Source organism: Centroberyx gerrardi, chromosome 1, assembly GCF_048128805.1.
Source record: "Centroberyx gerrardi isolate f3 chromosome 1, fCenGer3.hap1.cur.20231027, whole genome shotgun sequence".
Lineage (NCBI taxonomy): Eukaryota > Metazoa > Chordata > Actinopteri > Beryciformes > Berycidae > Centroberyx > Centroberyx gerrardi.
In genome coordinates, this window is record NC_135997.1 from 38,119,497 (window position 1) to 38,133,583 (window position 14,087).

General features: G+C 42.7%; 1 protein-coding gene across 1 annotated transcript; it reads left to right on the forward strand.

The window, feature by feature from the left end:
• The first annotated feature begins 11,146 nt into the window (after positions 1-11,146).
• LOC139929662 (myoblast determination protein 1 homolog) lies at positions 11,147-13,907 on the forward strand. The gene is made up of 4 exons (XM_071922628.2): positions 11,147-11,641; positions 12,382-12,442; positions 13,097-13,162; positions 13,882-13,907. Exons 1-4 carry the CDS (start codon positions 11,147-11,149, stop codon positions 13,905-13,907), a joined length of 648 nt encoding a protein of 215 aa, XP_071778729.2.
• The last annotated feature ends 180 nt before the right edge of the window (positions 13,908-14,087 follow it).

The window sequence follows — 14,087 nt, forward strand, 5'->3', positions numbered from 1 at the left end:
AACAGACTGACAGGATCAAACTGCATCAGGAGCAGTTGTTCATATTCTCACTTTCTCTTTGAAGTATTCAGACTGAAACTCACATTTCACTGTGTGTGCTGTATGGGATGTGGGGGGGGTGGTATGTGTGTGTGTGTGTGTGTGTGTGTGTGTGTGTGTGTGTGTGTGTTAGGGGGGTGGTAGTGTGTGTGTGTGTGTGTGTGTGTGTGTGTGTGTTGGAGGGGTGGTAGTGTGTGTGTGTGTGTGGGGGGGGGGGGGCGTCTGGGTGGAACACCGCGGCTTGCCATCTTAATCCTGCTGCTGCAAGGGTTGCTGCACACTACAGAACTCTACTGAACTCTACTGAACTCTATAGAACTCTATAGAACTCTACAGAACTCTACAGAACTCTACTGAACTCTACTGAACTCTACAGAACTCTACTGAACTCTATAGAACTCTACTGAACTCTACAGAACTCTATAGAACTCTATAGAACTCTACAGAACTCTACAGAACTCTACAGAACTCTATAGAACTCTACAGAACTCTACAGAACTCTACTGAACTCTATAGAACTCTACTGAACTCTACTGAACTCTACAGAACTCTACAGAACTCTATAGAACTCTACTGAACTCTACAGAACTCTATAGAACTCTACAGAACTCTACTGAACTCTACAGAACTCTACAGAACTCTATAGAACTCTACTGAACTCTACTGAACTCTACAGAACTCTACTGAACTCTACAGAACTCTATAGAACTCTATAGAACTCTACAGAACTCTACTGAACTCTACAGAACTCTACAGAACTCTACAGAACTCTATAGAACTCTACAGAACTCTACTGAACTCTACATAACTCTACAGAACTCTACAGAACTCTATAGAACTCTACTGAACTCTACAGAACTCTATAGAACTCTACAGAACTCTACAGAACTCCACAGAACTCTGCTGAACTCTGCTGAACTCTACAGAACTCTACTGAACTCTACTGAACTCTACTGGACTGTACAGAACTCTACTGAACTCTACTGAACTCTACAGAACTTTAGAGAACTCTACTGAACTCTACTGAACTCTACTGGACTGTACAGAACTCTACTGAACTCTACTGAACTCTACAGAACTTTAGAGAACTCTACTGAACTCTACTGAACTCTACAGAACTCTACAGAACTCTATAGAACTCTACTGAACTCTATAGAACTCTACAGAACTCTACTGAACTCTACAGAACTCTATAGAACTCTATAGAACTCTACAGAACTCTACTGAACTCTACAGAACTCTACAGAACTCTACAGAACTCTATAGAACTCTACAGAACTCTACAGAACTCTACTGAACTCTACATAACTCTACAGAACTCTACAGAACTCTATAGAACTCTACTGAACTCTACAGAACTCTATAGAACTCTACAGAACTCTACAGAACTCCACAGAACTCTGCTGAACTCTGCTGAACTCTACAGAACTCTACTGAACTCTACTGAACTCTACTGGACTGTACAGAACTCTACTGAACTCTACTGAACTCTACAGAACTTTAGAGAACTCTACTGAACTCTACTGAACTCTACTGGACTGTACAGAACTCTACTGAACTCTACTGAACTCTACAGAACTTTAGAGAACTCTACTGAACTCTACTGAACTCTACTGAACTCTACTGGACTGTACAGAACTCTACTGAACTCCACTGGACTGTACAGAACTCTACTGAACTCCACTGGACTGTACAGAACTCTACTGAACTCTACAGAACTCTATAGAACTCTACAGAACTCTACTGAACTCTACTGAACTCTACATAACTCTATAGAACTCTACAAAACTCTACAGAACTCTACTGAACTCTACAGAACTCTATAGAACTCTACAGAACTCCACAGAACTCTGCTGAACTCTGCTGAACTCTACAGAACTCTACTGAACTCTACTGAACTCTACTGGACTGTACAGAACTCTACTGAACTCTACTGAACTCTACAGAACTTTAGAGAACTCTACAGAACTCTACTGGACTGTACAGAACTCTATAGAACTCTACAGAACTCTACTGAACTCTACTGAACTCTACATAACTCTATAGAACTCTACAGAACTCTACTGAACTCTACAGAACTCTATAGAACTCTACAGAACTCTACAGAACTCCACAGAACTCTGCTGAACTCTGCTGAACTCTACAGAACTCTACTGAACTCTACTGAACTCTACTGGACTGTACAGAACTCTACTGAACTCTACTGAACTCTACAGAACTTTAGAGAACTCTACTGAACTCTACTGAACTCTACTGGACTGTACAGAACTCTACTGAACTCCACTGGACTGTACAGAACTCTACTGAACTCCACTGGACTGTACAGAACTCTACTGAACTCTACTGAACTCTACTGAACTCTACAGAACTTTAGAGAACTCTACAGAACTCTACTGAACTCTACTGGACTGTACAGAACTCTACTGAACTCCACTGGACTGTACAGAACTCTACTGAACTCCACTGGACTGTACAGAACTCTACTGAACTCCACTGGACTGTACAGAACTCTACTGGACTGTACAGAACTCTACTGGACTGTACAGAACTCTACTGGACTCACCTAAAACACTAACTATGTTAAATGCAGCTGTTGGTGCTTCAGTAGTTTGAAGTGACGTCTCTTCTCTCATCATCTTCACAGCAACCTGCAGACTCCACTCAACTATATTATATTACTACTATAGTACTATTACAGTATATATTACATATACAGTATATTATATTAACATTAACTTTTTATTCTCAGGTGATTTTCTCACTTCGTGGTTTGAGGAGTTTCATGTGCTGCAGCAAATTTACACAAAATAAAAAGTTGATGACAGAAAAACCTGAGAGACAGACAGACAGGACAAGATAATCAAGTCAGAATCGATTTTTTGTTTTACTCACTAACTTTACACATATTACTCAATTATCATTTCTGAGAGATGACTGATGATATCTATTACATAGTGCTAGTGCTAGTCTAGTGCATGTACAGTGATATATGTCATACATATATATATATATATATATATATATATATATATATATATATATATATATATATATATATATATATATATACATACTGTGTGTATATACACAGTCTTCTTCCCTTCCCTTCTGCATCAGTCTGGACTGTGTTGTGAACCTCAGTCTGGAGCAGAGCGCTCCTGGTTTGAACTGATGTTTGTTCTCGGCTCTTCCTTCCTGTCCGGGTCACATGATCATAAAACATTTCAGCGCCGTCGACACTTCAGTCGCCGAGTGAGAAAACATCCCGACGACAACGACAAGCCCAGACACCGGCCGCTCCCTGGGAGCCCGCGCCGACATCTGTCCCCTCTACAGGAAGAGACCTGATGTTTCATCACAGCAGGAGAGAGAGAGAGCAGGTTGGATTGGTTTAACCTCTGACCTCTGACCTCTGACCATGATCTGTTCTCAAGACTGAACACTCTGGAAGGCTGAGGGTGTGTGTGTGTGTGTGTGTGTGTGTGTGTGTGTGTGTGTGTGTGTGTGTGTGTGTGTGTGTGTGTGTTACCAATAAATGTTTTTTTTTAATTCCCAGGTATTTTGTGTTGCTTTAAGTCAAGAAAATACACAGGTTTTTAATATTTTTTTTAAATATCAGCACAGTGAAGTGACTGTGATGAGTCAGAAGTTTCTTTTCTCTCAGATGTGAAATGTCTTTAAGCAGCAGAGAGAAAAACCACCGAGTCAGTTTGGGTGAAAATCTCTTTTTCAGGAGAGGAGAGTCACACATGAGCGACCACAGACCATCTGCTGGACGTCCTGCCAGGTCTCAGAGCGTCGACCCGTCAGGACGGACAGGAGGAAAACACAGTGAGGAAGACTGGAGAACATCTGAAGAAGAACATCTGACTTCACCTCCCTCCTGTGTGTCGTTACATACTGAAGTTATATTCTGTAACCGAGCGGATCAGTACAGACGTCCTGCTGCTGTCAGTTGTCCAACATGGCGGCGGCAGCTCTGCTGTGATCGCCGCTAACCGCTGTCATGTCATGACGTCACTCTGCTGTCTGACATTACAGACAACAATGAATGAATGAATTTTTTATTTTCGTGTCATACCGTCTGAATGGCTCATCCCACATGACACAATTACAACAACATATAAAACAGACAGACAGCTGACATGAGACAGAGCAACTGACACATCGTGTGTTTTCTGTGTTCGTGCTTCATCTAAATATTCCACAAAAGCAAATGTTTCCACCTCACACAATTTTTTCATGATTTCCGAGTCTTGCATCGATAAAAAATCAGGGAGGGAGGAAGAGGAGGAGGAGGAAGGGAGGGGCTCTACTGAGGAACGTATTGATGATGTCATCATTCAGTCGGGGTGTTTCTTTAGCATGTTATTTTGATGATGCAGCCGGTGTTGCAAGACAAATTTCTGAGAACAGACAATAAAGTCTCATGTTTTATCTTATCTTGTCTTTTCTTTGTAACTTTGTGAAGAAAAGTGACTATCAGTGACTAAATCACTATCAGTCTGATTCTTATTGTGACTCAAAGGGGGGGGGGGGGGTCGGGGGGGGGGGGGGGGGGTAAATGACTATACTCACAGCCAGAGATGGGCAAAGGTACATAAAAATGTATCTTGTTACAAAATACAAAATACCCCTCAAATAAATGTATCAAAATAAAATACAAAATACTGGAGCCAGAAAATGTATCAAGATAAAATACTTAAATAAATATATATAAATATATATTTTGAAAAACAAAATACAGGAAAATACATTTGTAACATTGGGCATTCAGACTTTGTACAAAATGGCAGAACATTCAGATTTGTATAATGTACACAAGGCTCTGGTGAGAGTTTGAACCATACAGGAAGGAAGAACAGGAAGTAGAATGCTACTGTATATGCATATGCCTGTACTGTGTATGTACATATTTTACCCAGGCATAAACACACTTGCACACGTATCCACGCGTGCACACGAGAACACTCACACCGTTTTCACACAGTATATCCCCAATATGCCAGACTGATTTCACTTTACTGTTCAACCTTTCTTCTTGGACTTGAAATGAAGAAATCACTAAATAACAAGAAGCTGTGTTCGAATACTTGGATTAAATGCTTCAACAGAGCTTCACAGAAGATTAACTTCATTATGGAAATACTGTGAGTAGTGTGGGCTTACAAAATCACTGTGTGTGAGTGTGTCTAAGTGTATTGTTCTTCATTTTAAGATGTATTTACATTAATTTTTTTTATGTTTTATGAATCATGGAGAAAGTATTTTGAAAATACAAAATTACTCCACTCTATTTGAATTTTTTCAGCCCTGTCAAATACCAATTACAAAATACTCAAAAGTAATTGAAATACGTGTTTCAAATACAAGTAACAGAAATACTGCCCATCTCTGCTCACAGCCAATTACAGCTGTTAGTCATGGCCATTACTCCATGTCAGAGGTCAGAGGTCAGCCGACCCAACGCCTCGCAACAGGAAGCAGTAACTCAGTCAGCAAGTGCCGCGCTGCCTGAGGAGCCGCTCACCTGCCAGGCTTTATTCACCAGTTTTATTTATTGGCTTTTATTTACTTCATTTATTTTATTCATTGAATTGATTTAGATTGAAGTCGCTCTGAGCAGAAGCTGAACTGGAACATCTGGAGAAGTTTCAGCTTCCAGTCAGTGAACATCAGCTCCTCCTGTATCTGCTCATGAGCCTGGAGGTGAAGAGAGTTTTGTGATGTGAAGCTTTGATGAAGCTGGATCACCGCTGGATGTTCCTCCAGTCGGTTTCTGAAGTCTGTTTCCCGTCACTCTGCAGAGAAGCAGAGACTCAGGCTGATCTGCAGTCTGTTGCCGTCCGGACCGGACCGGACCGGACCGGACCGGACCGGACTGAGGTCAGCTGATCGATAGTGAAGCAACTGACGGGATTTTGGTCAGAATTGATCAGAATGATGGATAAAGAGTCCAGGTCAAATACAGCTGGAAAGAGCTCCTGCTGTGAAAACCTGTTAAGAAGCTCAGGACTTTCCTGCTGAAAGTTAAAATGTTTGACTTCTTCTCTAAAGACTGAAGAGCAGCAGAGCAGAGTGAGACCTGACAGGCTGACGGTCCGCTGGGTCTGACTGGCTGTTAGGAGGCGTAAAGTCAGCAGGGGGTTGGGGGGAGGGGGGGGCTGTGATCCATCTGGAAACCACATCCCGGTCCAGCCCCCCCCCCCCCCCCCCCCCAACATGTCCGGCTACAGCACCACACCACATCAGATCAGATCAGGTTTCCTTGTTGAACTGGCTTTGATGAAGGGACTGAAGATTTACTGCTGTTGGTTTTTGTTTGAAAGAAGAAGAACAACAAGCAGAAGAAGAAGAAGGATGACAGAGGAAGACATCATGTTCTCCACATTAGTTTTAAGAAGTGTGTGAGCAAGACCGAGCAAATTGAACTGTCTGGTGTTAACTAACGCGAACTAACTTGGAAGGACATTACCAAAATACTGAAGCCCAACTTTACTGCTGGTGTCTAAACTTTTATCTCTCTAACCGATAAAATTCAGTTCAGTTTCAGTCTTTATCGTCTCTTGTGTATTTTGTTTACAGAGTTTGAAATAAAACCACAAAACAAATCACCACATTTAATAATATACAGACAAACGGCTACTAAGACCAGACTGAGAATCAATAAATAAAAATACAATATAAGCACAAGAGGCTACATCCCCCCCACCCCCCCACCCCCATCATAACCTAATAAAGCACCCAGACTATCAGACTATCAGACTATAAACTGATCCAGTGAAACAGCTTCAGCCTCCTTATGAAACCTGATCTGTAAACTCCAGACAGACGGAGGTGGAGTTAAAGGCTTCAGCCGAACAGAAACCAGAGAAACATCAGCGAGGCTGCGCTCACTCTTCACTTCAGGTCTAAGAACTGACTTTGATCTGATCCTGCCAGGATGCATTAAAGCTGCAATATACAACAAACAGGATCAATTCTCCATGCTCAGTCTGTGTGTTCAGGTCTGAATCTCCTGTTTGTCTGAAAGTGTTTTCAGAGATGCGGGCGTAACGCCTCCTTCCCCTGCTCAGTCTGAGTCGTAAAGTGAGCCGGTCAGCATCCAGCAGTCTGTCTGTCTCTCTGGACAACAGCATCAGCTAAATGTGTAACATGTTGATGTAAACATCTTTAATAAGTGGCAGCTAATTAGCTTTACTGACAGCTGTAAAGTGAACTCTGACCCTAACCAGCTCTCTGACAGCCTGTCGGTCAGCGGCTCCTCGCCGGGTCACATGACTCTTTCAGGAAACCCAAAATGTTAGAAACCGAGGTCAGAAGAAACGGGCAGCGCTTCATTTCATGCAAAAAAAAATCACTTTAATAGAAGTAACTGTGTCCACAAGGCAAAAATGAACAGAATCTGTTCTTCTTCAGTCGAGTAAAGAAACAGTTTCTTCTGTTAGAGATTCTTTTCAATGTGAGAAGCCCTGCTGCTGGTTTCTTTTCTTTCTTCATTCTTTCCAAACTCTTTGAGAAAAGGAGGTGATGCAGAGTCTCTGCAGAGCACAGCAGGTGAAAAGAGTTACACACCAACCAACAAACTCCTACTGAGCTGCTCCAAACACCCAATGATAATAATAATAGAAGTCTATGGGTGAAATAAAATAGTGGGAAAGTAGCGTAGGAGTGTGAAGGCGTGAAGGAGTGTTCTTCTGAGGAAGGAGACTCTGACTCAGATGTCAGGCAGCAGGGAGGAGCGGCGAGCAGCGGAGCGACCGCCGGCCTGCGACCACGAGGCCGACCGCAGAGAGGACCAGAGGCTGCAGGACCAGAGGCTGCAGGACCAGAGGCTGCAGGACCAGAGGCTGCAGGACCAGAGGCTGCAGGTCCAGAAGCTGCAGGACCAGAGGCTGTAGGTCCAGAGGCTGCAGGACCAGAGGCTGCAGGTCCAGAGACTGCAGGTCCAGAGGCTACAGGACCAGAGGCTGCAGGTCCAGAGGCTGCAGGACCAGAGGCTGCAGGTCCAGAGGCTGCAGGTCCAGAGACTGCAGGTCCAGAGACTGCAGGTCCAGAGGCTGCAGGTCCAGAGACTGCAGACGTTAGCTGCTGCTCTCTGGCTGAAGGTGTTGATCATTAAGATCAGCTGCTGTAGAGTTGGTGGGTCTGACAGTCCTGGTCTACAGGGACCAGATCACAGGGATAAAGTCGAGTTTCATTGACCAAACAGGAAGTGACTCAGTGAGTTCCTGTCAGCTGCAGTCAGTTGCAACACTTTACAGTAACAAACACTTTGCCGCTGTGACTCAACGTTCTGCATCATTTCACCTGATAACAATCCAAGGAATCCGGACCTGAAGCCCTGATCTGGTCTGATGGACTGGAGCGGCACAGAGGGAGCAGACAGGCAGAGCCAAAGAGGAAAGCTGAGAAATTACCTCTGATATTTAAAAAGATTTAATGCACAAATATCAGAATGCAGTTAAAGATGCAAGAGCAAAATAATCTACATAACTACAGGATTTTATTTGATGTTTTTGTTTCCTCTCCTCTTCTGAGCGAAGAGTTCAGAAGAGTTCAGAACAAAATTAAGAATCTCAGACTCCACACACACCGCTCTTATTCACAATAACCAGCCGATCTATCTTCAGACAGAAAGCCAGCTGACAGACATGTTGGTCTCCACTCTGTTCTGACATTTGATGAGTAAAGAAAGTCGTCCAGTTGTTTTTTGCAATTAAAATCAAATCTTTTTTTATCCTTGTCTTTTTTATATATATTGTGAAGCACTATGTCACACACATCTGTTGTTTAATATCACACAGTTGTTTAATATCACACATTAATATCACACTGTTGTTTAATATCACACATTAATAAGGAGCAGAAGCAGCAGATCAGGAGGAAATAGCAGGTCAACTTCAGCTTCACTTTCTCTTCTTTTAAATAAACTAAGTAAGTAAAATAAAACATATTTTATCCTATAAAATGTAATGGAACACAGCAGAATAAAATGTGGAGACAGATGTGATGAACAGTATGGAGTCAGAGGCTTATTTCACTGAGCTGCTTCTCTTCAAACCAGAGAACACAGTTAACACAGCAGCTGATTCCTCTGCTATCAAGTTCATGTTGTTTGGCTCATCTGAAGGTGTGTGTGTGTGTGTGTGTGTGTGTGTGTGGGGGGGGGGGTGGGGGGGGGGGGGGGGTGATAGAAGGGCAGCTGTCTCAGGTTTCACAAGCTGCTAAATTTAACACACTGACTTCCCACTGAGCTGAGAGGCTTTCAGTCTGAGACCAGAGAAACAGTCGGATCAGAGCTGGAAACAGCCGGTCAGCTTCAACATCCGCCCAAACAGACAGGCGGTAAACTACTGAAACATCTGGAAACATCTGGAAGCATCTGGAAACATCTGGGAGATTCAGGTTTCCATCATCAGATCAACATCCAGCAGCATCTGAATGTTTGGATCTGCTTCATCAGCTTCACTTCATGTTGAATCTGATCTGATGAAACTGGACTGTGTTTCACTGAACTACAGTACAGTCTGATCTGCCTCAGTGCCAAAGTGTGAATTACACACACACACACACACACACACACACACACACACACACACACACACACACACACACACACACACACACAGGGTCTCCTGGACACTGCAGAAGGACCAAAAAGTTCTCAGCCAAACGAACTTCAGGAGGAAAATAAACCATCAGAACAGGAAGTTCGTGATGTTTCTGGTTTTCTGTGTTTCTTATCCATGTTCACTAGTCTGAGGAAACCTCTGATGTTACACATGCGCTGCGTTATAATATAATATAATAAGTATAAAAGTCTGAATGCTCGACTGTGCCGACACCTAGTTGCATCGCAGATGGATTTACTCTCATACTCATCATCACAGTGTCGACGCCCTCATGAGTCTATTGTTCAGGAAAACTCCCTAAAAACACCGTAGCCGGATAACCGGCCAATCGTAGACGAGGTGACGCCGCCGCCAGATATTTCCAGTTTGATATGAGAAAAAGTTTCAGGATGTAAAACCTCAGCGGTAAACGTCAGGTTCTGGTGTCAGTCCCTCAGAATCAAAGAGCGAGGGCTTCTTTCTAGAGCCGCCATTTTGCTTTATATTTGCAGATTAAAGTTGCCGCTGTTTTAGTGTTTTTAAATCTTTACATTGAAAAAAAGAATCTTATCAACTCATTTAGTCAGTTTTATCAGTTTTATCGAGTCTTAAATCGTATTTTTCTGAAAACAAGTGAAGTGAGTTGAGATCTTTTCACTTGTTTGTAATTCAGATGAACTGATCTGAAGAAAGTTTAAGTTTTTATTCTGCCTGGTTTCAAGATATTATCATCGGTTTTAAGAAAACCTTCAAAACAGGAGAAACTGGAAACAAATTAAATCTAAACTCAGCCGCAGAGTTATTTTCATATTTTATTTTAAGGAAAATAGATTTTAAAGTGATAATCTGTTGGGGTGTTATTCAATAACTAAATTTCTTTTAAATTGATTAAAAATAAGTTTACATTAGTTCTGTTCTGGTCTTCTGTGTGGCAGCTGGGGCCCAAGGCAGAGACCGCTGCTGAATAAATCTGATTTATTAGTTATATACAGTATATAACGAATAAATAAATATGATTTATTAGTTATATACAGTATATATATTTAATGAGCCATGTGAGCTCTATCAGTCAGAGGAGCAGAACAGATTTAACACTCAAAGGAAACTAAATGATTTGTTACGATGGACTTTTTTTGCAGTGTGTGTTTTGACCATCATGTTGTTTAACACCCCCACACACACACACACACACACACACACACACACACACACACACACACACACAGCAGCCTATTGGTCCTCGGCCTCTGACACGCCTCCTGACTCCTTTATAAACACAAACAGCGGACTGTCCCTTTACTGCCTGACTGTCTGACTGCAGTTTGACTCATCAGCTGATCTGAAGACCTGGACACACTTTTCTTTTATTTTGTCATTTTCTGTCTCATCGGCCAGTTTGTCAGAGGAGCTTTAGGAGACTTTTCTTTTTCTTTTCTTTTGTTTTTCCTTCCCCTCCTCAGTCTTTCTCTTCATCTTCCTCCTCTCTCTGTCTGATGGATCTGGATCTCTCCTTCCCTCTCTGCTCCTCTGATTGGTCTGATGAATCCTTCAGCTCTGACATGCTCTTCTTCGATGACATGGACGCGCGGCTCGTGCACAGCGGCCTACTGAAGTCAGAGGACCATCATCGTCCTCCTCATCCTCATCACCCGGCCGAGCAGGAGCGGCACACCGTGGCGCCCGGCGGCCGCTGCCTCCTCTGGGCCTGTAAAGCCTGCAAGAGGAAGCGGAGCGGCGCGGAGCGGCGGAAGGCGGCGACGCTGCGGGAGCGGCGGCGGCTCGGCCGCGTCAACGACGCCTTCGAGACGCTGAAGAGCTGCACGGCCTCCGGCTCCGGGCAGCGGCTGGCCAAGGTGGAAATCCTCCGCAACGCCATCAGCTACATCCAGGCGCTGCAGGCGCTGCTGCGGCCCGGAGAGCCGGAGCTGGAGCTCTGCAGCCCGGACTCTGCCGCCTCCAGCCCCCGGTCCGACTGCTCCGACCGCACGGTGGGTCTGACGGAATTTAAAGAGTAGCATACTCAGAGAAAAAGTTACTTTTGAGGTTACAAAAGACAACATTGTTATATGTGATGTCTACCATTTAATTCTACAAACTAGCTGAAACTCTTTTAGTTGGAAAAAATAGAAAAAGTAAAGCCAAAGACTTTTCTCTTCTCGGCTCAGTTTCTGTTTCTGATGCAGAAACTCCAGAACCTGTAGGCCGCTCTGTGATGGATGTGATCTAAAGCAGCAAAAGTAAAGTACTAAAAGTTAGGCTATATTATTGATTTCAGAAAACAATCCAAAAAGCACAGTACTGTGTAACACGTGTTACACAGGAAAATTATGATTCTTAATAAAGACAAGTCCTGTGCGACAGTTTGTCCCAACAGCTGCATGCTCATACTGTCATACTTAGATATATCTGTATAATAAATGGAAAGGCTCAGACTTTTATAATGTGACAAGACCTGGACACCAAGTGAGTACAATCTGCCAGGTTTTATTATCTTAATGGAGATAAAAGATGAAGAAGGACCAGATTTGTAAATTAAAATCCATCAGCAGCTTCAGTTCAGAGCCAGCGGGTCAGAAGATCCAGTCTCCAGTCTGCTGGACTTCAGTTCTCTGGTAGTTTTTTGGTAGTAAATGGTAGTCTATTAGAAACAGACTTCACCAGGGGTCAGTGTTTACTGATTGATTGATTGATTGATTGACTGACATTAGAAACCTCTCTGTGTGTCCAGATGGATTTCGGCCCTTCATGTCCGTCCAGAAGAGAAAGCTCCTCCTGCAGCCAGAGACACGGTCAGTTCACATCAACATGAAGCTGATCAATTAACACTGAACTGATCAATTAACACGGAACTGATCAGTTAACACGGAACTGATCAGTTAACACGGAACTGATCAATTCAATGCTGAGCTGATCAGTTGCCTGCAGGCTGCTTCAGGTTGTAACTGTAGAAAACTGCAGTAACCCTAGAATACATGTTGGTGTGATATAACAGCAAAACTATAGTATTGTTTATGTACCTGTAGTTTTATTATAGAAATATTATAGTGATGTCATAGAAGATAAAAACATACCATGATGTCATAAGCTCTCTATACCACAGACACACTGTAAGGCCGTATAGGAATATTATGGGAATGTTATGGGAATATAATAGGAATATTATGGGAATATTAAATATTATGGGAATGTTATGGGAATATTATGGGAATATTAAATATTATAGGAGTATTATGGGAATGTTATAGGAATGTTATGGGAATATTAAATATTATGGGAATATTATAGGAATATTATAGGAATATTATGGGAATATTATAGCAATATTATGGGAATATTATAGGAATATTATAGCAATATTATGGGAATATTATAGTAAGTGAATGGTTTGTGTCTCAGGCTGCTGATTTAGCTCCAGAAACTGATTAAGTTTAAATATTTTTCAGATTCCAGCAGTAAACCTTCGCTGCTCTCCAGTCTGGACTGTCTGTCCAGCATCGTGGAGCGGATCAGCACTGCCTGCCCCCCCACCCCCCCCCTCAGAACCCCCCACCCCCCCCTCAGACCCCCCCACCCCCTGCTGAGGCCCACCCCCCACACTGTTGACCCCAACACTATGAGGAGCTCTGACCCTCAGACAGGAACTTTTAGATTTTACTTTTTTTGGCATTTTTTTGCTTTATTGGACAGTCACAGGAAAGATGGGAGAGAGAGGGGGAGGACATGTGACGAAGGTCCTGGGCCAGATTCAAACCCAGGACGCACCTCAGACCGCTGATCCACCGGGATGTCCCGGTCCAGGAAGGACAGCGGGACAGACCGGCTCCAGGAGCCGTGGGTTCTGCTGAGATATTTCTATAGTTTCATCTAAACTTCACTACAGATCTACAGCTGCTTCATCTGGGAGAAGACTTTTCTCCTGAAGTCCTTTCAGTTCTTAACTGTTTGTCCTGCTGCCTGCTGGGTAACATCAGCTGAGTCTAGACAAGAAGAAGAAGAAGAAGAACAACAACAAGAACAAGAACAAGAAGATTTCCTGATTCCTGCTGCAGAAGTTTCACCTGATGTGGAAACTGAGGACCATTTTATACAACTGTGGATCTCACACACACACACACACACACACACACACACAGTCTCTCCGCTTCAGTTGTGTCAAATGTTTCTATATTTATTATGAGTGAATGACATTTTAATAAAGAGATATTTATATTCTGTTTTCTCTGTTCAGTATCTAACATCTGCAACCTGCTGTGATTATCATTATTATTATAGATTATACATTATAATAATTAAGAGTTTCATTCAAAATGACTGCTGGCAAAGTAAAGAACAATATGAGTTCTTTATATTTGACAGAACAGTTTGTTTCTGGTTTCAGGAGAAATAATCTGAGAAATGGATTTACAGCCACATGATGATAACTTTATTTCTAAA

Excerpts from the sequence above, each read along its gene's own strand:
- LOC139929662 (XM_071922628.2), top strand. The coding sequence starts at position 11,147 with ATGGATCTGGATCTCTCCTTCCCTCTCTGCTCCTCTGATTGGTCTGAT. Across the intron at positions 11,642-12,381 it reads CCGACTGCTCCGACCGCACG|ATGGATTTCGGCCCTTCATG; the intron begins GTGGGTCTGACG and ends CTGTGTGTCCAG. Across the intron at positions 12,443-13,096 it reads CTCCTGCAGCCAGAGACACG|ATTCCAGCAGTAAACCTTCG; the intron begins GTCAGTTCACAT and ends AATATTTTTCAG.